This window comes from Miscanthus floridulus, chromosome 18, assembly GCF_019320115.1.
Source record: "Miscanthus floridulus cultivar M001 chromosome 18, ASM1932011v1, whole genome shotgun sequence".
Lineage (NCBI taxonomy): Eukaryota > Viridiplantae > Streptophyta > Magnoliopsida > Poales > Poaceae > Miscanthus > Miscanthus floridulus.
Window position 1 is genome coordinate 23,811,461 of NC_089597.1, and position 26,331 is coordinate 23,837,791.

At 46.2% G+C, this 26,331-nt stretch overlaps 6 protein-coding genes across 7 annotated transcripts; 4 read left to right on the forward strand and 2 right to left on the reverse strand.

Annotated features, from left to right (window-relative positions):
- The first annotated feature begins 335 nt into the window (after positions 1–335).
- On the forward strand, positions 336–4,961 carry LOC136521493 (uncharacterized). Its single transcript, XM_066515243.1, has 6 exons — positions 336–1,070; positions 1,198–1,287; positions 1,388–1,537; positions 4,116–4,240; positions 4,365–4,494; positions 4,581–4,961. The coding sequence occupies exons 1-6, from the start codon at positions 447–449 to the stop codon at positions 4,704–4,706; spliced, it is 1,245 nt and encodes a 414-aa protein (XP_066371340.1). The 5' UTR covers positions 336–446; the 3' UTR covers positions 4,707–4,961.
- A 117-nt stretch (positions 4,962–5,078) lies between these two features.
- LOC136521492 (uncharacterized) lies at positions 5,079–7,845 on the forward strand. The gene is made up of 4 exons (XM_066515242.1): positions 5,079–5,738; positions 6,204–6,968; positions 7,086–7,150; positions 7,296–7,845. Exons 1-4 carry the CDS (start codon positions 5,472–5,474, stop codon positions 7,837–7,839), a joined length of 1,641 nt encoding a protein of 546 aa, XP_066371339.1. The 5' UTR covers positions 5,079–5,471; the 3' UTR covers positions 7,840–7,845.
- Positions 7,846–8,265: 420 nt separating this feature from the next.
- On the reverse strand, positions 8,266–12,530 carry LOC136521491 (pentatricopeptide repeat-containing protein At5g39710-like). Its single transcript, XM_066515241.1, is given in 3 exon segments — positions 8,266–8,405; positions 10,376–12,247; positions 12,250–12,530. Coding segments are annotated over 2 exon segments (1,941 nt in total). The 5' UTR covers positions 12,521–12,530; the 3' UTR covers positions 8,266–8,405; positions 10,376–10,577.
- A 125-nt stretch (positions 12,531–12,655) lies between these two features.
- Positions 12,656–14,970, forward strand: LOC136521494 (transcription elongation factor 1 homolog). 2 transcript variants are annotated; one of them, XM_066515244.1, is made up of 5 exons: positions 12,656–12,791; positions 13,711–13,842; positions 13,938–14,008; positions 14,451–14,472; positions 14,568–14,970. In XM_066515244.1, exons 2-5 carry the CDS (start codon positions 13,730–13,732, stop codon positions 14,629–14,631), a joined length of 270 nt encoding a protein of 89 aa, XP_066371341.1. In that variant the 5' UTR covers positions 12,656–12,791; positions 13,711–13,729; the 3' UTR covers positions 14,632–14,970. The 2 variants fall into 2 exon arrangements, with proteins under 2 accessions (XP_066371341.1, XP_066371342.1); XM_066515245.1 differs by having other exon boundaries at positions 12,717–12,791; positions 13,715–13,842.
- Positions 14,971–16,511: 1,541 nt separating this feature from the next.
- LOC136522032 (uncharacterized) lies at positions 16,512–18,499 on the forward strand. Its single transcript, XM_066515812.1, has 2 exons — positions 16,512–17,323; positions 17,441–18,499. Exons 1-2 carry the CDS (start codon positions 16,786–16,788, stop codon positions 18,130–18,132), a joined length of 1,230 nt encoding a protein of 409 aa, XP_066371909.1. The 5' UTR covers positions 16,512–16,785; the 3' UTR covers positions 18,133–18,499.
- Positions 18,500–22,526: 4,027 nt separating this feature from the next.
- On the reverse strand, positions 22,527–23,946 carry LOC136521838 (dehydrin DHN4-like). Its single transcript, XM_066515601.1, has 2 exons — positions 23,280–23,946; positions 22,527–23,159 (listed from the first exon to the last, which is right to left on the reverse strand). The coding sequence occupies exons 1-2, from the start codon at positions 23,883–23,885 to the stop codon at positions 22,743–22,745; spliced, it is 1,023 nt and encodes a 340-aa protein (XP_066371698.1). The 5' UTR covers positions 23,886–23,946; the 3' UTR covers positions 22,527–22,742.
- Positions 23,947–26,331: the final 2,385 nt, after the last annotated feature.

Genomic DNA, 26,331 nt, shown 5'->3' on the forward strand with positions numbered 1-26,331 from the left:
AGATTCAGATTAGGGCTCATGATTTTCTTTTGGGTGATTTTGTTCATGAGAATAGAAAATCAAATGTTGATGCTCATACTCTAGCTAGGAGTTTGATTTTGTTCGATATAGACAGGCATGTCTGGTTTTCAGAACCATCTTTTGGCATCTGTAATTCTCTTGACCAAGTGCATCAATAAAGAGTGCGATGATTTCTAAGAAAAAAAAAAGGTGTCCAAGTCCCACCATCCGATCTCAAGGACCGCGTCCACGGAACCGTGCAGACAACTAGTCGCAACACAGAAGACACATCCCCGTACACCTCGTCCGTGCGAACTCCTTTCACCTCCGCCCTCCCCTCTCCAGCTCCCTCCCGCCACGAGCCCCTTATCCTCCAACGGCCAACGATCACCCCGAACCAGGGTGTGCCCCGCGCGCGCGCTCCGTGAGTCCGTGTCCACCAGCCAATGTCCGCCGCGGCCGATGACCTCGTGCGCCGCGTCGCCGAGTTCCTCCCCGTCCCGCTCCCGTCGCCGCCGCAGCAGAAGCAGCAGCTCTCCGGCGTGGCCGCCGCCGTGCTCGACGCCGGGGGACGCCTGGGACGCGCCGTGGGCGACGTCTTCCGCCGCCTCAGTATCGACGACACCTTCTACTCCGGCGGCGGCGCGCCGAAGCAGCGCCGGCGCAACGTCGGCAAGAAGAATGGCAGGAGACGATCGGCGGCCGGAGCGTCGGCCGCGGTCAGCGAGGAGGGGGCCACCGGCGGCGGCGATGACCCCCTCAGCTCCTCCGGTAGGTTCGCGCGGGCGCAGGGGAGCATGAACCTGTCGGCGACGTACGACAGCAGGACGAACGACGTGGAGAGCTCGGTGGTGGCCAGAGGCGACCTGTGGCGCGCGGAGGCGTCGCACAGCAGCAGCAGCAGCAGCGGCGCCGCCAGTGGCTCTGCCCCGACAGGCGCCGGCGCCGGCTATGGTGCCAACCTGTTCCTCGTGCAGCTCGGCCCGGTCCTCTTCGTCCGCGACACGACGCTGCTGTTCCCGGTGCACCTCTCCAAGCGCCACCTCATCTGGTACGGATTCGAGCGCAAGGTGCGTGTGTGCGTTGATTCGCGCAAAAATTTAAGCATTGCTTCGTTAAACCAAGAATCACACACTGTGCAAAATGAATGCCTTACTTGAGAACACAAGAGCTCTATCTGTTCTTGGCTTCTTGCAGAACGGAGTGCACTCGGTTTGCCCTGCTTATTGGTCGGCTCACAAGAGATGGTTCTTCATGTCCATGTTATGCCTCAACCCATTCGCTTGTGTAAGTCTAGGCGATCGATCTTCTGTCCCTGTTTCTGCCATCTTTTAGTTTTCTATCTTCTGTCGATCTTCAACTGAACATTTTGTTCAAACACTGCCAGTCGTTCATGGACATGCAATTCCCAAATGGGCAACTAAGATACGTCGCCGGCGACGGCTTCACGACGCGTGCTTTCCTCCCTCTCCGTGGCGGGATTTTGCAAGCCCATGGGAAATTCCCGGGGGAGAAGAGGCTCAGCTTCTCTTTCAAGGTCAGTTGATAGTCGAAGCGTATCAAGCTTCATTGCAGCAGGAATCACATTGTGAAAAGGTCTACGTAAACCCCAACTATTTAAGGTGGATTACTTCGCCCCTAAACTATAAAACCAGATTTTGTACCCTCTAAACTTTCTAAAACCGATCAATTAACCATCAAACAATTTTGGACGGTGGTTGCTATAGTAATAGTGGTTTCATCTTTTTTTTTATTTATTTTTGCTGAATCTTTGAAAAATCATAGTAAATCACAGAAAATCATAAAATGGAAAATTCAATTTGGTTAGACTCCACATGAGTAGATCTACACAGTGAACATATAATATGGTATGTTTTAGTATAAAGTTTTTGTTGTACCTTTATATCTATGTTTTTTCTGTAATTAAATGGAATAATTCATAGTTGCAGCTTCTATGATCCAATTGTGGTGAAATTTTTATGGTGAGCTAATTATTGTATGTGTCGGGTTCATAAACCCGGGGTCCCTCGGGGACCGGCTTCCACGCCAAGGCTCGGCCCAAGCAGACAGCACGCAACTCATAGGCCGGCCTAAGAGTCTAAAACAACATGCCGAAAGGGCAGTCCAGTCACCGACCGGAAGGTCTGGCCAAAGAGGAACAACGCCCGCTCGTTGACTACTTTGGCCCACCTCTCCGACCGGAGCACTCACTTCGGACTCCAGCCGCCTCCGGACGGCCTCTCCAATCAGAAGGCATGGCCCAAGCACTACATCCGACTCCGACCCCGCGTCACCGACCGATGTTCGCAGAAACCCTGGCTCGCCGCTCTTCTCCGACCGACGCAACTAGAGCCGACTAGAGCCATCCGACCGGGGACGCCCGTTCGGAAAGGACCAGAGGACAAACGGAGAAAGCAAGCCAGGGCGCACAAGTCAAACCACGGTACCAGGGACCATACCATGTACACCTGCAGGAACAGTACTCTGCAATCGCCCTAACACAAACAATATTGTAGGCGCCGACATTTTCCTCTACAGTGTTGTGGCGCCATTGACTCCCATACGATAAGGCCCCCTACATGCCCCTGGGCATCGACAGTGTTGTGGGCGCCAGAATTACCGTACAGAGTAAACATGGTGAAAACCCCTCACATGCCTCTGGGCATTAACAGTATAGCAGATACCGATATCTGCCATACCCGAACAAGACGACGTAACCTCCCACATGCATCTGACATTCTACAGTGACATTAACAGTGTTGTGGGCGCCTACCATTATCCTACACCCGTCGGCGTGGGCAACAAGGCTTAGAAGCATTCGTACTCTCTCCCTCTCACTTGTAAGGCCATCCCCTTCATCTATAAAAGAGGATGCGCTCTCTCCCAATAGACCAGGTTAACCCAAGTTGATTCAAGCTCAGTCTCTTCAAATTCATTAGATCGATCAAGTTTACTAGCTCACAACCATAGAATCACTAGGTTCGGACCTCAAGTACAAGCTTAAACACTTAGCTCATAGCGAAACTCCTATCGCTCTTGGCCCTTCCGACTAGAGCCGACCGGACCTCTCGTACACCACATCTTTCTCCTTCTCGTTTATAACCCTACTGCAGACTTCGAGCACCTGGGCTCAGGAATAAAGTCACCGACCGACTCAAACTGGACGTAGGGCACGTTGCCTGAACCAGTATAAACCCTGTGTCATTGAGTGCTAGGCCACCTCCAATCACAACGTACGGCAAAACTATAAATATTCACCAGTTGGTCACTTTCTGTACCGACAATATACTTGAACTATAGTAAAAATTTCATACTCATTGGATCATGTATAACTTAGTTATAGATTTATTTAGGTTTATGCTTGTTAAATCTATGCTTTATTTATAACTAAGTTATACATAATCCAATGAGTATGAAATTTTTACTACAGTTCAAGCATACAATAATTAGTCCACCATAAAAAAATTCACCATAATTGGACCATAGAAGCTGTAGCTTTGAATTATTCCATTTAATTACAGAAAAACATAGATCTAAAGCTACAACAAAAGCTTTATACTAAAATATACCATATTATATGTTCACCGTGTATCTACTCATGTAGAGTCCAACAAAATTAAATTTTCCATTTTATGATTTTTCTGTGATTTACTATGATTTTTCTGTGATTCAGCGAAAATAAAAAAAAATGAAAAGACAAAACACTGTTACTGTAGAACCACCGTGTAAAACTATTTGGAATTATTTGACCGGTTTTAGAAAGTTCGGGGGATAGAAAATCTAGTTTTAGGGGCCGTTTGGTTCACAGCAAGTCTGTTGCGGCCACATAGCTGTGGCGGCAAAAACCTCCGCCACGGTGCGGCGAGAATGGTTACTACGAACTAGTACTAAAGCTGTGGCAGGCTGGCAGCCAAACTTTATTGATCAACCAAACATCAGGCTTGACAGGTGTGGCAGCTTTACTCATGGCGTGGGTCGTGGTGGCGAGCAACCAAGCAGTCCCTTGTAGTTTGAGGGTGCAATAGTCCACTCCGAATAGTTTAGTGGGTTAGGTAGATTTTTTCCAATCGCATTGCCATTGCTGCACTTACAAAGGCCGTCTCAGTTGTTTGCAGAACAGGAGTGACGGCAGCGTCGTGCCAATGTTTCAGTGGCCGGATAAGTCTCTCTCGCTGGGGATCGTCCAGGCATTGTCTTGGAGGACATCTGGCCTGATGCTGCAACCAGCAACGCAGATCAGGCAAATTACATCAACCACAGTTCTTAATTTTGACAGTACTAGAGAAATAACAAAATTTGTCAGTACAATTGCCTGTTCCTTGCATATTGCATCTGAACTGACTGTATCTTCTTCTGATGGGCAGCATATGCCCGACGATCGGCGGCCGCCATCCTGGGGTGTGCATGGAACTGATCCATTCGGCGAACGACAACGTCGGCATAGTCTGCGGCTACTCCCACACTGCTTCCCCTTCTGCATATGCCTCCATATCGGTCTGTCCAGTCAGTACCACCATTACATCCGAAGAAGTTTCACTTCCTGCCTCCTCTCTGCTGATCATCTTTGGATATCATCGCAGATCGGAAGATCGAAGCTGAACGGCGGAGCGGCAAGGTCAGGCTTAGTGTTCAGAGTAGACGGCCCACTCCACGGTTTCGGCCGGCCATGGTTCTCGGTTCAGATGAACAGCGGGATCGAGTTCTGATTCCCCATTGTTTTGTTGTGACTGAACGAACATACAGACTACACAGTTACACTGTTCAAAACAAACATTCCACAGTTACAGGTCTTACTATACATTGAAATGTACAGTCGATGTTGTGTATAAAGCTTGACGACGACGTGTATAGAGCATTTTTTATGCTAGTTGTACAAAATGTATTGGTGGATAACTGATCACATGCGTATTTGCCACTTAAAAAGCAGCTGCCATGAGTATACGCCTGTGCTTTTTAGTAAACGCTACAGCACTATCCCATTGCAATGGAGTATATCCATCTCTCTCTGGACGTGTCAAGTCTTGGGCTTTGCGTCCTAATCAGCTGGTAAGTCTTGAACTAAGCTCGGGTACTCACTGTTGCTCCGACGCCATCTCAAATTCTCAATGCATCTTTTCGATGAACACAAGCAGGGGAGGCGACCCGGCCAAACTTATGAACAGAAGTCCACGTTTCGCTGAAAAAACTGACGTGTGATAGCAAATGCATTCGTACTGCGCATCTGCACATGCCATTCTGCTACTTTTCATGCCAAAGGCGTATATAGTTGTGCTTGTGCAGTACGATCGTTGTTCATTCATCCTTGTATCAAAATTCAAGCATGGGCGTATTGGTAGTCTGAGAGTTTTTCCCGCGCGTTTGACTTGGCGTGGCGAGCTACATATAAGATCCACTCGTGTAGCCGACTAGCGCAGCAGAGTTTCCTTTCGCTCCCCTCATTCTCCTGCCTGCTTGTGCAATCGTGCTTGGCCATGAGGAGCACCGTCTTCCCCGCGACGTCGTCGCCGGGCGAGGAGGGGTCGCCGTTGGTGCCACCGGCGATGGAGGAGGAGATCGCCGAGGAGGACGGGGCGCCGGGCGAAGACGGCGCCGCCCCGGTGGTGGCGCCGACCGGGCGGTGGCGGTCGTCGTCGCCGGGGACGGTGCTGCGGACGAGGGGCGTGCGATCGGTCATGGTCGGCTTCGTCCTTCTTGCCTTTCTGCTTGGCGCGCGCAGATGGACCGGCCTCGACGACGCTGTAAGCAGAAGCATGAATCTCTCTCTCTCTCTCTCTCTCTCTGTGTGTGTTTTTTTTTCTTCGTGTTACATTTTGTGAGACTGCTAGTATTGCTCACCGTTGCAACTTAAGTCAATCATTACGTGTTTTCTCGCAAAAAAGGTCAATTACGTGTTAATCTGGCCTAAATGTTCTATTGTTGCACGGTAATCGTTTGCATAATTTTCAAAGGAAAAGGCTGGTTCTCCGAGAAGTTTGCGATGTTCTAGACGGGTCCGTAGGACTTGGATGGGGACGTCTTCTATATTTTGAAACAAGAAGAAGATGGCCAGATGGGCACATTCATGACTAAGAAAGCAAAAATAAAATAAAATGAAACTGATTATAAAAAATGTGCGAGCAGTGCAGCACACGAATTTTTATACTATTATTATTGTTACAAGTAAGCTTACTCTGAATACCCCTGCACGAATGGCACCACCGCAGCCGTCTCTACTAGGGAACACGGTCAGCATCGGCTCCGGGCAACGGCTTCGCCACCACAGCTACTCTCCGGCGCCGCTCGTGCCGATACCTTTCACCTGCGGCAACGAGACGCCACCGGAATGCCCTGGGACACCAGCACTGCTGCCACCGTCGACGACGACGATGCTGCCACCGCCCGGCGACGACCCGACGCTGTCGTGCCCGGACTACTTCCGGTACATCCACGACGACCTGCGGCCGTGGCGCGGCGCCGGGATCACGCGGGAGGCGGTGGAGCGCGCGCGGCCGCACGCCTACTTCCGGCTGGTGGTCGTGGGCGGGCGCGCGTACGTGGAGACGTACCGGCGCGCGTACCAGACCCGGGACGTGTTCACGCAGTGGGGCATCCTGCAGCTGCTGCGCCGCTACCCGGGCCGCGTCCCGGACCTGGACATCATGTTCGCCTGCGACGACCCGGGCCAGGTGCGCGCGGCCGACTTCCCGACACCGTCGGACGCGCCGCCCGTGTTCCGGTACAGCAAGGACGCCCTGACGCTCGACATCGTGTTCCCGGACTGGTCCTTCTGGGGCTGGCCGGAAGTGGGCATCCGGCCGTGGCCGCAGCTGCTGGAGGAGGTCAGGCAGGAGAACGAGCGCGTGCGGTGGCCGGAGAGGCAGCCCTACGCGTTCTGGAAGGGAAACCCTGAGGGGTACCGCATACGCCACGAGCTCCTGAGATGCAACGCCTCCAACGGCCAAGAATGGAATGCCCGCCTCTTCACCCAGGTGCTTGAGAAACAAACAGCACTGGCATTGTTTTTTTTCTCTCCCATCCGATCCGTTTTCATCCATACCTACAAGTTAGATGGTGATCTCAATTTACCTTATGTTACTGCCCTGTAGAACTGGCATTATGCAATTCAAAACGGGTTCCAAGATTCGAGAATACCTAAGCAATGCATTTACAGGTAAGCACATTCAGATTTTCAGACTGTACGAACGATCACAATTTAATTTCTTATAACAAATTATATGAGACTTCCTGCAAAATTCTAGTGAAATTCACAAGTCCAAATCCATGGTGTCGCTCAGATCATCTGCCAATGGATGCAGGTACAAGGTTTACGTGGAGGGGAACGCGTGGTCGGTGAGCGAGAAGTACATCCTGGCGTGCGACTCGCCGGTGCTGTTCGTCACCACGCCCTTCCAGGACATCCTCTCCAGGGGGCTCGTCGCCGGCAAGCACTACTGGCCCATCAACCGGGAGCACATCTGCAAATCCATCAAGTTCGCCGTCGACTGGGGCAACGAGCACCCAGCGCAGGCGCAGCTCATCGGCGAGCAGGGCAGCCAGTTTGTGAGGGAGGAGATGAGCATGGACTACATCTATGACTACATGCTGCACCTGCTCACCGAGTATGCCAAGCTGCTCCGGTACAAGCCTACCATACCGGAGAACGCCGTGGAAATCTGCACAGAATCCATGGCCTGCCCCGCACAGGGCCTGCACCGGGACTGCATGATGGACTCCATGGAGAGGCACGTCGCAGGCTTCGACCCATGCACACTGCCGCCACCATTCACCGCTGAGGAGGCCAAGGCAATAGCCGACAGGGCGGCGGAGGTGCTGAGGAAGGTAGAGAAGATTAAAGGCTAGGTGGCTAGCTATCTGAAATCTGACACCATACAATTTGATGTAAATTAGAAAAATGAGAAGAGTTTAGCTGGAGCCAACGGTTTCTGGCTTCTGCATATATGATATATATGCAAGAAAAGAGCTAATGCGCAGGTACTTAATTTGCTACAGGTACATAGAAAAAGTAGTCGATGTTAAGTTGGAACTTGAGCATTGTGAAATAAGTTACCCATCGCTAGTGAATTAGATAATTGTACCTGTAAGTGCAAACCACACGTATACATTCATTGCCATTGACGTTCCATTTTCTTCAAGCTCCTCATTTTCCGTGAATTTCTCGCTTTGATTTTCATTTTCCTTTCTTCAAGTGAGAAGCGAGAAACGAATGATAATCTCCAGTTTCATGGTATATTGGCTTTTCACTCCCAATGGCAGATAAAACACACTACTGTTCCACTGTTGATTCCTTTTCTCAAAGTTGCATCATCAGGGACAAAGTTGCATCATCAGGGACACAGGTGGATACCTAATGCATTCGTGTTTCATGCACTGAATTGTCTGTCCTTTCAACCATGCAATTCTTCATCCTGCAGGATATTCTTGTATCAAAACAAGGAGATTTACCCAGAAAAAAAAAGGGAAGCACATAATTAGAAGAATCGAATGCCAGAAATTCATTTTTTCCCTGTGTTGTCAACTTTAACAAGATAAATCTATGATAGAAAGAGAATGAAGTGAGAATACAATGAAACATGCTATTTTGTTTTACATCCATAGTTGTTAAGGCGTTGCTATACCGACGCCATATCATCGCCATATCGCCGTGGCGTTTTTCTGGCTCTCGCCACGGCGACGCCACGGCTCCGGCGTGTATGGCGTCCGCCATAGCGCCGTGGCGTCCCCGTGGCACCGATTTGGCGTCCTGTGGCGCCTTTGTGCGCTGTGGCGGGCGCAATAGACGGTGAGGGTGAGCGTGAGGCCGTGAGGGTACCTGTATGAGTGGCCGATTGGAGCCCTCCGAGACCGAGCCCGAGACGCAACAGCAAGCAGCCCTCCGAGCCGCCGCCGCCGTCGGCCGCCGGGACGGTCGCCCTCCGCCCGCCCCCGCCTGGAAATCCGTCCGCTTCGCCCTCCGTTGGCCTCCCCCACCCTCCGTCGGCCTCGCCCGAGCCCGAGCCGGCCGCCCCCACCTGGATCCGGCCACGGGTCGAACGTCTTCATCTTCTCGGGTTCCGGCAACGGCTCCGGCTGCTCGCGATCTCCTTCCTCCCTCCTCCGGCTTCGCTTCTGGTGAGATGGGAGACGGATGGGGGCGAATGGGAATCTCCTTCGATCTCCTCTCGTGGATGCTCCTGCTCCTGCTCCCCCTCCCCTTCGTGGCGGCGGTGTGGTGACCTGGTAGGGTTAGGACTTGAACGGGCCGAGGTGAGTGGCAGACTGGCAGGCTCGATCCTGTGGCCTGCTGGGCCGGAAACATACGCAATTTCTTTCCTGTTTCCATAACGGCCCGTTTGGATCCTTAAAACCGAAACCCAGCCTAGTCTAGAAATCAGAAGTTCCTCAACGTGATAAGTGCTGAAGTGTTTGTTTTGTTTAATTAAACTCACCAGGAAGATGAAATGTACCTTTTAAGCTACATTTGCATTACCATTTGTCAATATAATTTCCTAATATCCTAGACTATAATGTATGTATTCGCCACGCCGATGTGTGTATGGCGTCGCCACGCCGCGCGCCATAGACGCTGTAAAGGTGTGAAGGTGGTGGGTCGCCGCGCCTCGTCACGCCGCCGTAAAAACTATGGTTTTACCCTCTAAAGAAAAAGAAAGGGTTGTAGAAGCACTAGACTAGACAGTAGACTGCTCATTACAAAACAAGCGGAATAGATTTAAGGTGTTGATATAATATATATTAAAAGGGTAATTACTTAGAAAGCATGAAGCAGTGTCTTCTGCCCTATCATGAAATTAAGTATTGCTGTGAAGCAAGATGAACCTGTTACTATAACAATTGTAATCAACTGGTAGTCCACAGGAATGTCACTTGCTGTCAACCCAAAAGGCACAAAAAGGATAAAAGTGTCTGGTCATGAAATTATTTAGTTAATTACACCATTTCCGTTGTCAATGCTTCATCAGCCTTTACTTTTCAAATGTATTATATTATTGTTGATTATGAAACTGAGTTTTGCATATTACATAGTAGACCCTCATCACACCATTGTAAATCATTTTAGAAATATGACATACGTATCACTGATTTTATAACTTCTATAAAGAAAGATTGGTATCAGCAGGGATGTTGAATAAAGATCAGATCACCTTGGAAGCTCTAGTGAGTTCACGGACTATATATATCATGATCTTTTAGTGTCTAAAACAAAGACAATAAGTAATCCATCATAAAATAGCAAGTACCACTAATCCACTACCACCTTCTCTAACCTAATAATTATTATAAACAACAATACAAGAAGCTGCTAGGACAAAATCAAGAAACACAATTTAATTCACTTGTTAAGAGCAGAGATGTTAATGAGACAGAAATGGTTGCTCACTTCACATAATCATGACGCATGAGGCAATAACTTATTTCAGCCCTTCCATATGGAGCACATCATGACTTATGGCAGACCATATCCTGCCACGTAACACTGATTTTGATCCTTTTGTGTTACGATGACTCGTGAGACAACTATGACCATCAGTTCTCCAGTATTCCACAAAGCGAGGGTGGTTCTTGAATGTCGAAAATCACCCTCATCTTGGACTTGGGAGCAGTCCATCCCTTGCCATGCCATGCAGAACATCTAAGACTGCATCCACATTACGTTCCTTTAAGTTGAGATCAATAAGAGCCTTTGATGCTTCTGCATCAGCAAGGGAACAACAGTTCAACAACTGCTGAATCACCTGATCTGCTTCCACAACCATCCCCTTTTCAAATAGACCCCTAATCAAGGAAATAGTGCTTGTTGAATTTGGAGCAAAACCACACTGCAGCATTTGCTTATGGAAGCTGAGAGCTTTCATAACATTTCCTCCCCTACAATGCCCATGAATAAGCACACTGTAGACAGATCCATCAAGCTTCCAGTTTCTGTCTAACATTGATTGATAAACTTTATCAGCTTCATTCATTAAACCTTTCATGCAAAATCCCTTCAAGAGAGCTAACACACTCTTAAGCTCAGCTTTCCTACAACAACGCATCAGGGCATCGTATTTAACATTTGCTGGAACTGGCTCTTCATGGTACAATTTGAAGAGCAACCGTTGTGCTTCCTTAGTACGTGCTGATTTACTAAGCCCATTAATAAGCACACTGTAAGTCACAACATCAGGGAGAACTCCTGCCTTTACCATTTCATCGTGCAGAGGAAGAGCCCTCTCTACATTGCCCTCCTTGCAGTGGCCATCAATAAGGGATGTGTATGTAAATTCATCAGGTTGTAGGCCAAGCTTAATCATATTTTTGAAGAGTACATGGGCGTCACTGAGTCTTTTCTCCTCACAAAGAACCCTTATGAGTGATGAGTAGGTGATTGCATCTGGAAGAACACCCTTCTCAAGCATTTGTTGGTTCAATTGGAATGCAGAATGTGTATCACCATTCTTACAGTACGCACTGAGAATCGTACTGTATGTCACAACGTCAGGCTTCACTCCTTTAGCTTCCATTTCATGGAGTAACTCTCTTGCTTCATCCATTCTTCCTACCATACAATAACCATTAATAAGTGCATTATAACACACCACTGAAGGCTGTATTCTGCATTGCCTCATCTCCCTTACTGCAAGCAATGCATCATCCAAGAATCCCTTCTTGCAAAACCCATCTATCAAGGCTGTAAAAGTGATCTCATTCATCTGGAGGTCCCTCTCCCTCATCTGCCTCACCATCGCCACTGCCCGCTCCAAGTTCCCAGCCTTGCACATTACATGGATCAATGACGTAAATGTCACGACATCTGGCATGATCCCTTTCTGCGTCATCTCTGCAAACACAGACAATGCCTCGTGCGAGCACCCCGCCTTGCAATACCCACCCACCAAGGTGTTATAACTGATCCCATCCGGCGCCAAACCCTCCCTCACCATTTCATCAAACACCTTGCGTGCGTCCTCCATTCTCCCAGCCTTGCAGATCCCATTAACCACCGAGTTGAAGGTCACCAGGTTGGGCTTCAAGCCGCCCTCCCGCATCATGCCGACCAGCCTCTCCGCGCCATCCACCTCCCCGGCTCTGCAGAAAGCCGCGACGAGCGTGTTGTAAGTCACGGCATTGGGGTCGCAGCCCGCGCCGCGCATCTCGCGCAAGACGCCGAGCGCCTCCTTCCGGTGTCCGCGGCCGCACAGCGCGCGGACGAGGATGTTGTAGGTGTACACGTTGGGCGCCACGCCGTCGCTATGCATGGAGTCGAAGAAGAGTCGAAGGGGCGCGGCGGCGAGGAGGGGAGGAGGCGGAGCGCGCGGAGGAAGCAGACGAGGAGCGGGAGCGGCGGGAAGGACGCGACGAGGCGAGAGGCCGCGGGGAGCGAGAGCGGGAGGTGGCGGCGGCAGAGAGGGAGCGGAAGCGGAGGCAACCGCGCGGAAGGGTTGAGGAGAGCCGCGAGGTGCGCGTGGTGGACCGCGTGTTGGTTACTACACGCCTCCGCCGCTGCTTGCCGCGTGGCGGCGGCGGCGGCGTGAGCGGCTGCCATATTCTTCAGGCCGCCGCCGGCAGGCGTTGCGACAGTGGCGGCGGCGCGGGTGGCACCCGGCTCGGCATGGGCCTCGAGCCCGACGGGTGACGGGTGCGTCCGTTATGTGGACCGGTGGGACCTAGCCGTCAGTGAGACGTCATCCCAAACCCCCCGCGTTCCCCGAAACTTTTCCTTTCCTTCCGTTATAAGGACTAAGGAGTCGTCTCCAAACGCTCTCCCCTCCCCCGTTCCCGACCATTCCCCAACCCCAACCCTTCGAGCACCCAAGGTGAGATTCGATCCCCAAAAATTCCTTTAACATTTCTCTTGTTTTTTATTGCCTTCATGTTCTTCTTGCGATTGCCTGTGGCTTGTGCTTTGCCTCCATTTTTTTCGAGCGTGTATTTTGCGTCGATTGTGTGCGCTTATTGTCGAAGCTGATCCACCCGATCCGTCGTTGTGGGGGGTCCTGAGTGGGATTTCAGTTGAATTAGATGATGATACAGTTAAGAATTGTTGTTTGGTTGGCCCTTTCGTGGTTGAAGGCGCCAGGAATCGGTTATCTAGGGATTAGGGTTACTCATCCCAAATTTCTTCGGTTCTTTATGTCTTTCCCCATTTCCCATAGCTAAAGCACAAATACTATCTCTTACATGATATTAGGATGTACAGATCAGGAATGAGAAGCTATAGTTTTCCTAATCCTATGTATCTGATTCAGATAAATAAACCTAGCAGACAAGAAATATTTTCCTAATTTCTTGATTCCATTTTAAATTCCTGTGTTCAAACCGCTTGAAGGTGTTTTATTAAACCTTTGCTTTTTGCAATTGAAAAGAGGCAGATTGGATTGAGAGTTGTGCCAAATACGAGTTCTTATTTTTAGGTTTTGTCCCAGAGAATATCTGTGTTAGAATTTCCTGATAAGTTGTTGTTAGTTAGGTATTGTATTATGATATGTTATTTGGTAACTTCTATGCATGTTTTGTATTGCATAGCTTTTTATGTTGCCAAAGATTCCTTGAAATTTATTAGGGTAATGTGCAATATGTATTACACACCGCACAGATTGCAGTGGATTTCCTTGTATGCATCTGTTGTAAGTATTGCTGCCTTGTGGCTTGTTAGTTACAACTACAACTGCATATAAGTGTACATCTTAAGGTCGATTAGGATCCTTAATCACTGTGGTTTGGGTTGATTTGAAGGAAGAAAAGAAGTTGAACCATGGGGAAGAGAAAGTCAGCTGCTAAGCCGCCTCCTAAGAAGCGGATGGACAAGCTTGACACTGTCTTTTCCTGCCCATTCTGCAATCATGGGAGTTGTGTTGAGTGCCGAATGTGAGTATCATTTTCCCAGCTTTCCTGTTTAGACTTTGATGCTGGATTTGGTATTGCATTCAGAATTTTTGACTTGATTTCTCTCTTTTCTCCAGTGACATGAAGAATCTTATTGGCGAAGCTTCTTGTAGAATCTGTCAGGAAAACTTTAGCACAACTGTTAATGGTATGTCGAAACTATGTATAAAACTATACTAGTTGCTCCTAATTTAGCTTCTATGAACTGTACTAATTTGCTCCTAGAAAGTTTTGCATCAAGCAACTCATGAATTCGTTTTCTTATTATTGGGCTGATGGACAAGGCAATGTGAAATTTTCATGCCACCTGGGAAGTGGGAACAGAACATAACTTACAAACCATTTCAGCTTCTGATCTTGTCTTTGTAATAATGGTGGACTTTGTTGGTTGGCTGTTCCTATGTACTCACGTGTCCATGATAATTCCTGAGTATGTGATTCGTAGAATGTCCAAACTGCATCCATCAAAAGTAAAACCGAATGGAATACCATACATAGATAATAGAGGGATCAGTAGAAGTTAATTGTTAAGCAGTATTTCCTTATGTTTATTAGTTACTAATTGTCTGATTTGATTTCTTTTCTTGCAGCACTCACTGAACCTATTGATATGTAAGTCAATCCTGTCAATCTTTGCAAATTAGTAATAAATCTGTTATGTTTATCCTCAACTGAAACTGAGCTGGAATCATTTTCCCCCCTCACAGATATAGTGAATGGATTGATGAGTGTGAGCGTGTCAACACTGTTGAAGGTGACGACGATGCGTGAGCTTGCCCCATGCGGATGAAAGGGTTACCTACAACTGTAATGTGACGGCATTCTCGAATGCCATAGCCCATAGTCAGCCATGGCTTGTAATAATGTAGTGGCTGATTGATACGCCAATAGGCGGTTTATCTAGTACTTCTAGAACTCCAAAAAGTTTGTAGTATACATGTATGGATGGCATTCTCGAATGCCATAGCCCATAGTCAGCCATGGCTTGTAATAATGTAGTGGCTGATTGATACGCCAATAGGCGGTTTATCTAGTACTTCTAGAACTCCAAAAAGTTTGTAGTATACATGTATGGATATTATATAACCGTAAAAATGGTTATGTGTGTCAGTGTGTGCCTGGAATTAACGCTCATCTCAGATGATGTAACAGCGTTTTTCTGTGAGTTCGTTTTCCAGCAGTAGAGTTGTTTATTCATCCGGTATGCTCATGGACAAGCGATAGTTATGCTGCAGGCCACCAGAAGGCTGCCCTTTGTGCCAACAGTTCATTGGTCCTCCGGTTCATTTTAAGGGTAATGTGCAACAAATGCAGCCAGAACATAATCTGCATCGAAGGATATTCATAGATAACAATTTTTAGTAGAAGAATCCAGTATTCAGAAACTTCTATTCAATACCGTTTATTACTTGTGCACATTGTTGGGAGAATGTGATCATCCCAATGTCTGCCCGCACCATATATCGATCAGCGTACCGACAAGGTATTGGTAAGGCTAGTCTCAATGAAGTTTCAGCAGAGTTTTATATGCATTAATATGCTGACGTGGCACCGTATTTAAGAAAAGAGATGATAAAAGTTTCATAGGATAGTTTCGTGGGGATAAAACTCTTCTGCACTGTTTCTAAAATATGGATGCGTTGGAAACTGGAGTCATGAAACTTCCACTGAAATTGGCCTAAGCTCTGATAAATCGTACAATTAATGAAAAAAATGATTTATTTATGAAAACATATCCATTAAACAGAGGCAGGGCATAGTATCAGCTCTCACCAAAGAAGTTACATACATACTATAACATATGAGGATACATCATCATAACACAAACACCTGCTAGTGCATCAGCAACTCGATTACAAAAGTGCCAGTTGTATACAGGACTTTGTAATCCTCCAAACTAGTAGACAAAAGAAACTTAATTTCTGTAAAGAGGACTCCTAACGATGTCAAACTATATTTTCAGCTACTACTCTTCCAAAATGTAAGTCATTTTGACTTTGCAAGACTCATAGTTTTTGTCATTCATCTAAATATACATTATGTCTAGATATATAGTAAAAATTATGACTATAAAAGCCAAAACGACTTACAATTTGGAATGGAGAGAGCAATAAGTAGTACAGTCTTCAAAATGACACCATCTGTCTATAACTCAATTCTGAACATGCCCACATCCAATGCAAATCTGGCAGCTTGCAAACATACCTTAGCTTCATTCTTTGCACCTGATGCAAAGTTTATCCCTACAGATCACATATCACAAAACCCCGACCACCCATACTTTGCACCATAAGACGGAAAACTGATTTTACGAAAAATATGACACAAGTTTTATATTTTTTAGCGAAAAATATATTTTTTGAAGATTAAACTAGATTTGAGGATTTTATTTCATACATTTTCAAAATATATTTGGACATTTAAAAAAAATAAACTATAGTCCGATTATCCTTATCATGTAGTCCTATTTAAACCCTCTCACATACGACGGTTTGCGTGGCACCACATCAGTAAAATTGTCATTAAAACTGTTCAATTAGAGACATGGAACCCCTTTTCCGTGAGGAAGTTAATAACCACTTGATGGAAAGGGCACTAGGGGAAAGAAAAATTTTAAAGTGGCTACAGGAGTCCCAATGATTATTTCGAGGAACGGAAGGGCGACTATTTTTTCTAGGGGTACACAGGAATTCTCTCTTAACACTTTTTGCAATGTAGCTCGCACGTTGCCACGGCACAGGCTGGAAATGGTCGAAAGGCCCAGCAACAGCCCACAAACATGAGATGGGCTGACATAAATAAACAACAACAAACGGCCCATTTGTCTAAAATAAGAAAACAAAAAAAGTGAAGGGATCAGGACCGTATATCACTGCATCCTGCGTTCTGTGCTGGACGGAAGTCGAACGCTTTCGCGCATTTGCCATGCCCTCGCAAGCACCACCCCGTCGCCGCCGCCGCCGGCGGCGGCGGCAGCCATCGGCGGCAGCGAATCCCCCGGCGCCCACCGTAACTACCATTCACGCCCTCGGTGACGACCTCCTCCGCGAGATCTTCCTCCGCCTCCCCTCACTCCCGAGCCTCGTCCGCGCCGCCTTCACCTGCCGCGGCTTTCTCGCCGCAGTCCGCTCCTCCCCCGCCTTCCGCCGCCGCTTCCGCGCGCTCCACCCGCCCCCTCTCCTCGGCTTCTTCTTCGAATCCATCGGCCAAGACATCCCCTCCTCGCCCATCCGCTGCCGCTCCGACCCAGACATCGCTGCCGCTGTCCGCGGCGCGGATTTCTTCCTCACCCGGTTACCCTACGACGAAGATGCTTCCCCCGGCTGGAAGATCGAAGAGTGCCGTGGCGGCTGCCTCTTCCTCCTCAACTGGAGCACCGAGCAGATCGCCGTCTACAACCCCCTCACGCGGGCCCTTGATTTGTTCCCCACGCCACCCGATGACATCTCCAGTGGCTATCACGGCAAGTTGTGCTACATGCACTTCTTCTTGCTCTAGTCTGACCAGAGCTCGGACTCGTTCCGCGTGGTCTTCTTCTGCCACGACAATTCAAGGGTGCGCGCTTCCGTCTTCTCATCAGGCACTAGGGAATGGCAAATTCTCCCCTGGTCGGTGACCTCCCCAGCACAGCCGTCAGGCAACAAGCACTGGCTTAGGGGTGGCACGCAGGTGAACGGGAAGCTGTACTGGGCACACGCCAAACAGGCCTACATGGTGGTCCTGGACACTGCAACGCTGCAACTCTCCTGTATCGATCTGCTGGAGCACTTGAAGGGGCGGGACTATCTCTACAAGCTCGGGGGGACCAAGGATGGGAAGCTCTGCATCGTGTCCGTAGCTGGATTTACACTACGCACTTGGTTGCGGAGAGCAGATGCTAGCGGTGCTGAGGAGTGGATGCTCCACAATGTGATACGGTTGGAGGGAGAGATTCTTCAGGCTACCAACATCCCAGAAGATGAACTTTATGAGCACAGGCTCAAAGTGTTTGCAGTTCTTGATGGCATTGTGTATATGTCGATAGATGGAGAACATACTTTGCCTTCTTGGTTCCTTTCCTTCTGCCTGGAAACAGGGAAACTGGAGAAGCTCTTTCAAAGGACATTTGACAACTGTGTGTATCCGTACATCATGGGGTGGCCTCCCTTTTTGATGGGCAATGATATTGATATGGCACTTGACAAAGGTGTTCAGTCAAGTGTTAACCTTTCCACAAACAAGGGAGGCTGGATGGGAGTGACAACAGGATGGCAATTGTCTGAGATCGCCTGATGGAGAGATATCTGATTGCACATGCTGAAGGAGTGTGCCTGCTGAAGATGGTAGAATACTGTGGTTCCGCGTTACAACCTTCGAGCCGTTGTCCCCTTAAGGGCATGTAATAAGTGAAGTAGTGGCACTTTCTTTCAAACACTATTTTGCTAGTTCTGTAGTTGGCGAGTTTAAATGCTTGTGGGATGGTTATTTTGGTGCAAGTTGGATCGAACCCTATGTGTTCTTTCCAATGTGGCCTCATATTAGGATCGTCTTATGTTTCGTTTGCATCAAACTCATGTAATTTCATTGCTATCAAGTAATGAAATTCGGCTATGCAGTTGTGGAAAAAGTCTTAACCTGGTTATGGTAACTTGAGGAACATGAAAACTCGGTTTGGTAAACTTTAATTTTACTATCCCTTATCATTTCAACTCCTGCTTTGCTTTATTTATATCGATGTAGTTTGTTTTAGAATTCTAGTATCTATCCTATTGAACTGGTTCTTCCTGTATATTTTTTAGCATTGGTGGTACAATTTTCTCTGCATATGGAACTGTTATTACAATGCCTCCATTTAAGTCTCTGGGTAGCGCAAGGTTATAGAGTTTCTTTTGTCTGTGTCAAATCAAATGAGGTTTGAAATTTTGAGAAGCTTTAACTCTTGTACAGGGAACATCAATATTACAAATTTACAATGCAGCCTCAGCTACCCTCCTGGCCATTTTCTTGTTTCCAAATCAACCCAAAACCCCATAATGCCCACGAAGCACAAGATCCATGAAATGCTCATGTGCTGCATCTGTGGATCTAATTAACCCCCATATCAACAGCTTGTCATTTACATTTGCAGCACCATATTTCCCAGGTAATACTCTCATTGTGTCATGCCACTGCTAAGAATAAGGTAACTCATTTTATCTTGCAGCTAGTATTTTGAATATAGATTGGTGAAATCCTCCGCAAAACTCAAATGTAGCTGCTCCTGCAGAAGTATTCTTTTTCCCTGCAATAAAACTTTGTAACCATCTTGTATATTATGAAAAACATGCCAGTGGATCCTAGAAAAAAATATTGTGAATTTGAACTTTTATGCTTCAAAGGAAAAAAAATCTTATTACACGTACCAGCACAATTTCAAATTTTCACATGGGCAGCTGTGCAAAATGATGTATTGCATCAGTTTTAAATGTTGGAGTTTATGCTAATCACAGTCGAATCGGTAACGTCCAAGATTTTTGTAAAGTGGTTTTATATCATTTTTCTGATATCTGAACCACTGTGCAGTAACTATTTAGCCTTTTACCACATTGTGCAGTAACTATTCAATAAGATCATTTAAGCTTTATTGTCATCATCAACTGTGATCTCATACACGGATTTTACAGGGATGATTCATATTTTTTTCCCATTTCCATCAAACTATATATTCCGTCTTTGTTACTACTAGTTAAGTATAAAGAATTGTTGTTTGATTGGCCCGTTCTTGGTTGAAGGCGCCAGGAATTGGTTATCTAGGACTAGGGTTAGTCATCCCAAATTTCTCTGGTTCTGAATCGTCTTTCCCATTTCCTGTGATTGGCAATGATAATGATATGGCACTTGGCTCAGGTGTTTAGTCTAGTGTGAAACTGGTTAGGGTAACTTAAGAGGAAGGTGGAAACTTGGTTTGGTAAAGTTTATTACTATCCCCTATCATATCGGTTGCTCCTATGCTTTATTTATGTCGATGTAATTTGTTCTAGAATTCTAATATCTATCCTATTGAACTGGTTCTTACTACATATTTGTTAGCATTAGCAGTACAATTTTCTCTTCATATTGGAACTATTATTACAATGCCTCCATCTAAGTCTCTGGGTTGTGCTAGATTACAGAGTTTCTTTTGTCTGTGTCAAAGCAAATGAGGTTTAAAATTTTGAGAAGCTTTAATTCCTGTAACATAAATATTGAACAATGCAGCGTCAGCTACCCACCTGGCCAATCTTTTGTTTCCAAATCAACCCAAACCCCAGCATGTCCAAGGAACACAAGAAAAATGTAATCCCTAATCCTGCGAGGTAGCTGTACTTCCACATGCGCTGCATCTGTGGAGCTAATTAACCCCCATATCAACAGCTTGTCAATTACATTTACAGCGCCATGTTTCCTAGGTATTACTGTCATAGTTTCATGTCACTGTCACTGCTAAGAATAAGGTGAGTCACTTTATCTCGCAGCTAGTACTTTGCATATAGATCAGTGAGATCCTCTGCTAAACTCAAATGTAGTTGCTCCTGCAGAAGTATTCTTTTTTGCCTGCAATAAAATTTTGTAACGATCTTATTCTTATATGTTATGAAAAACATGCCAGTGGATCCTAGAAAAGATATTGTGAATTTGAACTTTTATGCTTCAAAGTAAAAATTTGTAATTACAGGTACCAGCACAATTTCAAATTTTCACATGGGCAGCTGTGCAAAATGATGTATTGCATCAGTTTTAAACATTGAAGTTTATGTTTCATAGTTGAATTGGTAACCTCCAAAATTTTTGTAAAGTGGTTTTATATCATTTTTCTGATATCTGAACCATTGTGCAGTAACTATTTAGCCTTTACCACATTCTTGATCTAGTAATTCCTAAGGTCACGCCATGATATTCAATAAAATCATCTAACCTTATTGCCATCAACTGTGGTCTCCTGAATGGCAGTTCATGGTAATAGATTCTTCAGTGTAATGCTTTGTCAGAAACAAAAGGTATTAAGACTTAATATTTTATCTTGGAACCGGAAGAAGTCTCTTAAGTTTGTTAGCCACTGTGCATCCCAAGAAAAGGCGTTTAACATTTTTCATTCTAATGTTAACAAGTCACATATGTGTGCCATTTCCTTTTTATTATGTTACCAGGCCAACAAAATTCCTTTCTTTTTTGTTTTTGTTTTTGGCTTTCCAGATGTGAGCGAAAGATATGTTAGCACTATTTCTCAGGTCATTTATACATGGATTTACAGGGGTGATTCAGAATTTCCCCCATTTCCATCGAACCATATATTTCATCTTTGTTACTACTAGTAAAGTGCAAGCCAATCCATTTGTTGAATATCATTGCATTGACATTGATGCTGCAAGATGTCCATTCCATTTGTTGAATACCGTCCCATTGTTGTGCAAGATGTCAAGTAACCTCTTTAGAAAATGCAACTCATAGCTTCTTACCCCGGGGGGTAAATATGTCTAGAACATGGCACATCACACAGAGCGGTCCATTTTGCAATTTGAATTGCTCCACCCCTCATGTACTTTTTTTTAACGTTTATTATCAAATCACTCCAACAAGGACAATCACCGAAGGTGTTATTAAACTTTAAATTGTAAGGGAACTCTTCGATCAATTTATTTTGTGTCTCAGTGATTTGTTTCGTTTGGACGGAACCAGAAAAACTAGCGCCGCAGCCTGTGTAGGCCCTGCATGAAGCCTTATTTTCCCCTTTTTATTTACTTGTACTGTGACACACCTGGTTACATCTGAAAGATTAAGGTGAACTGGTATGATAACATGTCATTTAGTGTTCCTCGTGTGTATGCTATCTTAATAGTATCTGTTATCTTGAAAGAATTGAACTATAAGATATTAACATAGAAATTTACATATTGGAAGCATTACTCTCATGCATAGGCCGCGCGAGAGAGAGCCATGGGCACAGGGCACCTGCTGTGGTGTTTGGGAAGATGCGCTCAGTCCGACGGTTTGGTCTGGACAATCGAAGGTGCGCCAGTGGACCTGTGTCGATACAGGCGGACGAGAGCGTCTGGGAAGATTTCTGGCCTTCTGGGCACCCAAAAATGTAGAACCTGCATTGCAGGCCATTGATCTTAGATATATATTTATTTTAGAACGAATATAGAATTTATTTTAGGACGGATATATATTTATTTTAGGAGGGAGCAGATATATATTTATTTTATTATTAGGACATAAAGAATTGATGCTTCTAAGATGTTTATATCCTTAGGACAGAGGGAGTAGATGTTTTTAAGGAGGTGTCATATCCATGAAAGTAAGATTGACCATGGTAGTAACATTTTGACTTAAAAGCATAACTGTGTAACTTAGGGTGCGTTTAGTTCGGCAAAGTTTGCACCTGCAAACTTTGTATAGTGCACGATTCTCCACTGACTTTGTATAGTGCACGATTCTCCACTGTAGCATTTCATTTGTATTTATAAATTATTGTCTAAACATTGACTAATTAGCAAACTGTGCAATTAGTTTTTGATTTCATCTATATTTAGTACTTCATACATGTACCGCAAGTATGCATGTACCGCAAGTTTGATGTGACGGAAAATCTTCTTTTTGCATAGCGCATTTTTTGGAGAACTAAACTTCTTTTTGCATAGCGCACTTTTGGAGAACTAAACAAGGGCTTATCTTATTCCATCTTGTCATGCATGGAACGATATTTCTTCTACTTTGTCTCATGAACACACACAGGATTATTAAAAGGTGGTTACAATGCAAACACACATATACAACAACACGGCTGGCCGTTTATTCTTCTTCATTACTTTATTCTGTATAATATGTACTACTTATTGGAAGTCCACAAACTTGGCAGGGCGCCAGCCGGAAGAGCTGCCTAGCTAGTGCTGACCGGGGAGCTTCTCCTTGATTTTCTCCATGAAACCCTTCTTCTCATGCGTCCCCTCAGTCGTCGTCGTCGTCCCGTACGTGTCGGTGGTTCCGCCATAGCCGCCGCCGGTTGCCCCGGTGGTGTGCTGGTGCTGGTCGTAGTCCTTGTGGCCACCCGGGATTTTCTCCTTGATCTTCTCCATCACGCCCTTCTTCTCGTGGGTGCCTCCGGTCGTCGGTGCGAACGCCCCGCCGGTGGTTCCTGTACCGGTTGTCGGCCCAGCCCCAGTGTATCCTGTCCCGCCGTATGCTCCGGTTGCCGTCGCCTGGCCCTGGTTGTCCTTGTGGCCTCCGGGCATCTTCTCCTTGATCTTCTCCTTCAGGCCCTTCTTCCGACGCCCACCCATGCCATCATCTTCAGATGATGACTGCACGACAAGATTCTTGCGTGTTTAGTCGTCAAAAAGCTCGAGAGGACACAAAATAAATAGTGGGAGTGCAAGAGCGTGAAAATATATAGCAATAATGAAGCAAGAAATTAAACGCACCGAGCTGGAGCTGGAGCTGCCGGAGCGGCGTAAGATGCCGCCGCCTGTCTTGTGCTCAGCTCCATGGGGGAACGCACCGCCGGTTCCAGTTATGCCTGTGCCGCCGTGACCCGCCGTGCCATGGCCGGGCATGCCGGTGCCGGTGTGCCCTCCTCCGCCCAAAACCCCGGTGTCATGCATTCCAGTGGCACCATGCGCACCGTGACGACCGGTGCCGGTACCATGGGTGCCCATGCCTGTTGCACCATGCATACCACCAGCGTGCCCGACGCCGCCGGCGCCGTCCTGGAATCCGGCCACCCCATGCGTACCGTGAGCTCTGGTACCTGTGGCTCCATACCCCCCTGGGCCACCGGCGTCATGGACGCCTGTTCCGGTAGCCCCGTAGCCCGGATAACCAGAGCCGCCATAGCCCCCGGCGTCATGCGTGCCGGTGCCAGTGGCGCCGTACCCGGCCTTCTGGCCGCCGCCGTAGCCGCCGGCGTCGTAGCTGCCGGTGCCCGCGACGCCGTACCCGCCGGCTTGACCCTGAATACCATGGCCCCCAGGGATCGGGTTGCCGTACTCGTCGACTTGCTGCCGCCTCCCCTGCTCGTAGTGCGCCATACTTTCTCCTCTCTAGCTCCTCTCGATCGCTCTGGCTAGCTTTGCTGAGCTTACTTGTGTGTGTTACTATGCTCGAGATGGATGAAACGGACGAGGCCAAATGTGTTTATTATTTATAGACGATGCGTGCGTGCAACGTGTTAGAATTGGCAGCTCGACACGTCGTCGCAGCTACGTGTCCCTGCATGCAGGGAGCTTGATGTCGGTCGCGTAGGCAGCCGAGTGGACGCGTGGGCTGTGGCCGGGCTGCCTGCGTACGTACGTGTTGGTAGGAGTACTAGAAGGACCGGAGCGGTGTCAACGTGGGATTGCTGTAGCGAACGTAAATTGTCTGTCGCCGACAGCAAGAGGAGATAAGCAAACTGGAGCAACGTCACTATACTCGGTAGTTCGGCGCACTTCGCCGCGCCCGCATGATCTACGCGCTGCTGTAACGGTTCGGTTGGACAGGGGTTTGATTGGATCGATAGATATATTTTTTATTTTTTGAAGGCAGGATCGATAGATAGATTGGTACTATATGTTCGCGCGTCTTTGTCGTGTAACCTTCTGCGTGGACTATATGTAGTCTATATAGGGTTGCATTGGCGTGTTGTTTTGTATGCTCACAATATGCCACCTTGTATATACAGGCTTAAGATTGTATATACAGAAGTAACAATCAGAAATTAGCAAGCTCACAATAATGTAAGCATGTCAACATAAGATCTGCTAATCAATTCGGCATGGAAGCAGTAGCCGGTATACTAACTGCAAAACGCATATGCTTGACATAGTTAACATCTAGCAGGTACAGTGAGAGAATACTCCGCTAGCCTGTATATATTAACTTCAACAAATAGCATCATTGGTCTGGCTTTCCCTGCAAGTTAAGTTGACCTAGCAATAAGGCCATAACACTGCCAGGTGCTGTTGCCACCTTATATCTGCATGAATAAACTAAAGTAAGCATACATAGTTGCATAGCAAAGGCATAACAATTTTGAAGAAGAAATTTGAATATCATTTGACATATTTAGTTGGACGTATATAGCTGTGGGGAGAAGCCTTATAACTAAGCAACTGAGTTTCCGGTTTCTCGTGGCCATGGAAATGAGTATAAATGGTACAGAGAGTAATATGCATAGGGCCCCAAAGAGATATGTATAGCAGAAAAGCTAGAAAAGTTGCATCAAGAACATGTAGGTAGAGAAAATGGCAAACTAAGCAAATTATAAAGAGGTGACAATGTTTGAGCTGTAGTGAGTTATGGAGCAAACATTGTGTAAAACAGAGTATCTAATTTTGTTCAGAGGAAGCAGTGAGCTGAAGCCTGTCATCACACTGAAGCCTGAATATGAACTGGAGGCAGCATTGAGGAATTTAACACATTGTTAAAATTGAAGGTTGGGCACATAGAAATATAACTGTCAAATATTTAGGTCGTGCAGAGTAAGCAAAAGTAATTTTTATTTGAGGTCAGGTTAACATTTAGTATCGTGTAATTGCAAAGTTAGAAGTAACTTTTAATACATGGTGTGCATTATGTACATAAATTTGTATGCGGCAAAAGGATGGGGGTATGAACATTATGTATCATAACCGTGATTAGTAAATGGAAAAACACAAGATGGAAGGACGCACAGTATTACATTCTTAATTAAAACATCAGGAATCCTTACCGTCCCAAAATGCCTTATTAGACCTCTCAATGGATCCATGCAGTGGAGCATACTGCCATATATATTATCGAATAGATAAGCAACATGATTTCCCAAATTAATTTAGTAACCTGAAAAATAAAAGATGTGTCAGGCAAAGTAACGAGGGCATTGTATAAAAAAAGTAAAGAGGCTAATTTTACAATAATGAAAGGTAATACATGGCAGATAATGTGTAGGCAGAATGTACATTGGGGGGTTCCTGCAACTACAGATACATGATGTTTGACCATAAACCAATCAAGTATGCAACTACAAAGATACTGCACATGTGAACTGCATCTTATTAGAAATAGTTTTGCCAATGCCAGCCCAATGTGATCAAGCTTTTCCAAATCCGTTTATGTTATTAATCACCACCAAAGTTCGGCTAGCAGTATGGTTAGCATGCTTTGTAATGAAGGATAAATAGGAAAAACAGAGTGTTGCCTCACTTGGTTAACTTCTTTTCTGGTACCCAAAAGTATAAATTTCACTTAAGGCACTGATTAAATTAGATACAATGGTAAATATATAGAGGTTGCTATGTGTATAAAGAATTACAGATCATTTTCCAAAATTGATGAAAGTTGATACAATATTAGGTGCTATGAGAAGGTAACTGAGTCTATATGCTTTGTGAGAGAGCTGAAACACAAACATACCTATTTTTGAACTAGACTCCTGTAGCAATGTCATAATGGATACTAATTGAGTTTCCTGATTTTTCTAGTATGTCCTTTACTGTAAGCAAAATGTAGCTAATA

Excerpts from the sequence above, each read along its gene's own strand:
- LOC136521493 (XM_066515243.1), top strand. The coding sequence starts at position 447 with ATGTCCGCCGCGGCCGATGACCTCGTGCGCCGCGTCGCCGAGTTCCTC. Across the intron at positions 1,288-1,387 it reads GCCTCAACCCATTCGCTTGT|TCGTTCATGGACATGCAATT; the intron begins GTAAGTCTAGGC and ends AAACACTGCCAG. Across the intron at positions 4,241-4,364 it reads CAACCAGCAACGCAGATCAG|CATATGCCCGACGATCGGCG; the intron begins GCAAATTACATC and ends TCTGATGGGCAG.
- LOC136521492 (XM_066515242.1), top strand. The coding sequence starts at position 5,472 with ATGAGGAGCACCGTCTTCCCCGCGACGTCGTCGCCGGGCGAGGAGGGG. Across the intron at positions 6,969-7,085 it reads ATGCCCGCCTCTTCACCCAG|AACTGGCATTATGCAATTCA; the intron begins GTGCTTGAGAAA and ends ACTGCCCTGTAG. Across the intron at positions 7,151-7,295 it reads CCTAAGCAATGCATTTACAG|GTACAAGGTTTACGTGGAGG; the intron begins GTAAGCACATTC and ends CAATGGATGCAG.
- LOC136521494 (XM_066515244.1), top strand. The coding sequence starts at position 13,730 with ATGGGGAAGAGAAAGTCAGCTGCTAAGCCGCCTCCTAAGAAGCGGATG. Across the intron at positions 14,009-14,450 it reads CTTTAGCACAACTGTTAATG|CACTCACTGAACCTATTGAT; the intron begins GTATGTCGAAAC and ends CTTTTCTTGCAG. Across the intron at positions 14,473-14,567 it reads CTCACTGAACCTATTGATAT|ATATAGTGAATGGATTGATG; the intron begins GTAAGTCAATCC and ends CCCCCCTCACAG.
- LOC136522032 (XM_066515812.1), top strand. The coding sequence starts at position 16,786 with ATGCCCTCGCAAGCACCACCCCGTCGCCGCCGCCGCCGGCGGCGGCGG. Across the intron at positions 17,324-17,440 it reads CATCTCCAGTGGCTATCACG|GCACTAGGGAATGGCAAATT; the intron begins GCAAGTTGTGCT and ends TCTTCTCATCAG.
- LOC136521838 (XM_066515601.1), bottom strand. The coding sequence starts at position 23,885 with ATGGCGCACTACGAGCAGGGGAGGCGGCAGCAAGTCGACGAGTACGGC. Across the intron at positions 23,160-23,279 it reads GCAGCTCCAGCTCCAGCTCG|TCATCATCTGAAGATGATGG; the intron begins GTGCGTTTAATT and ends CTTGTCGTGCAG.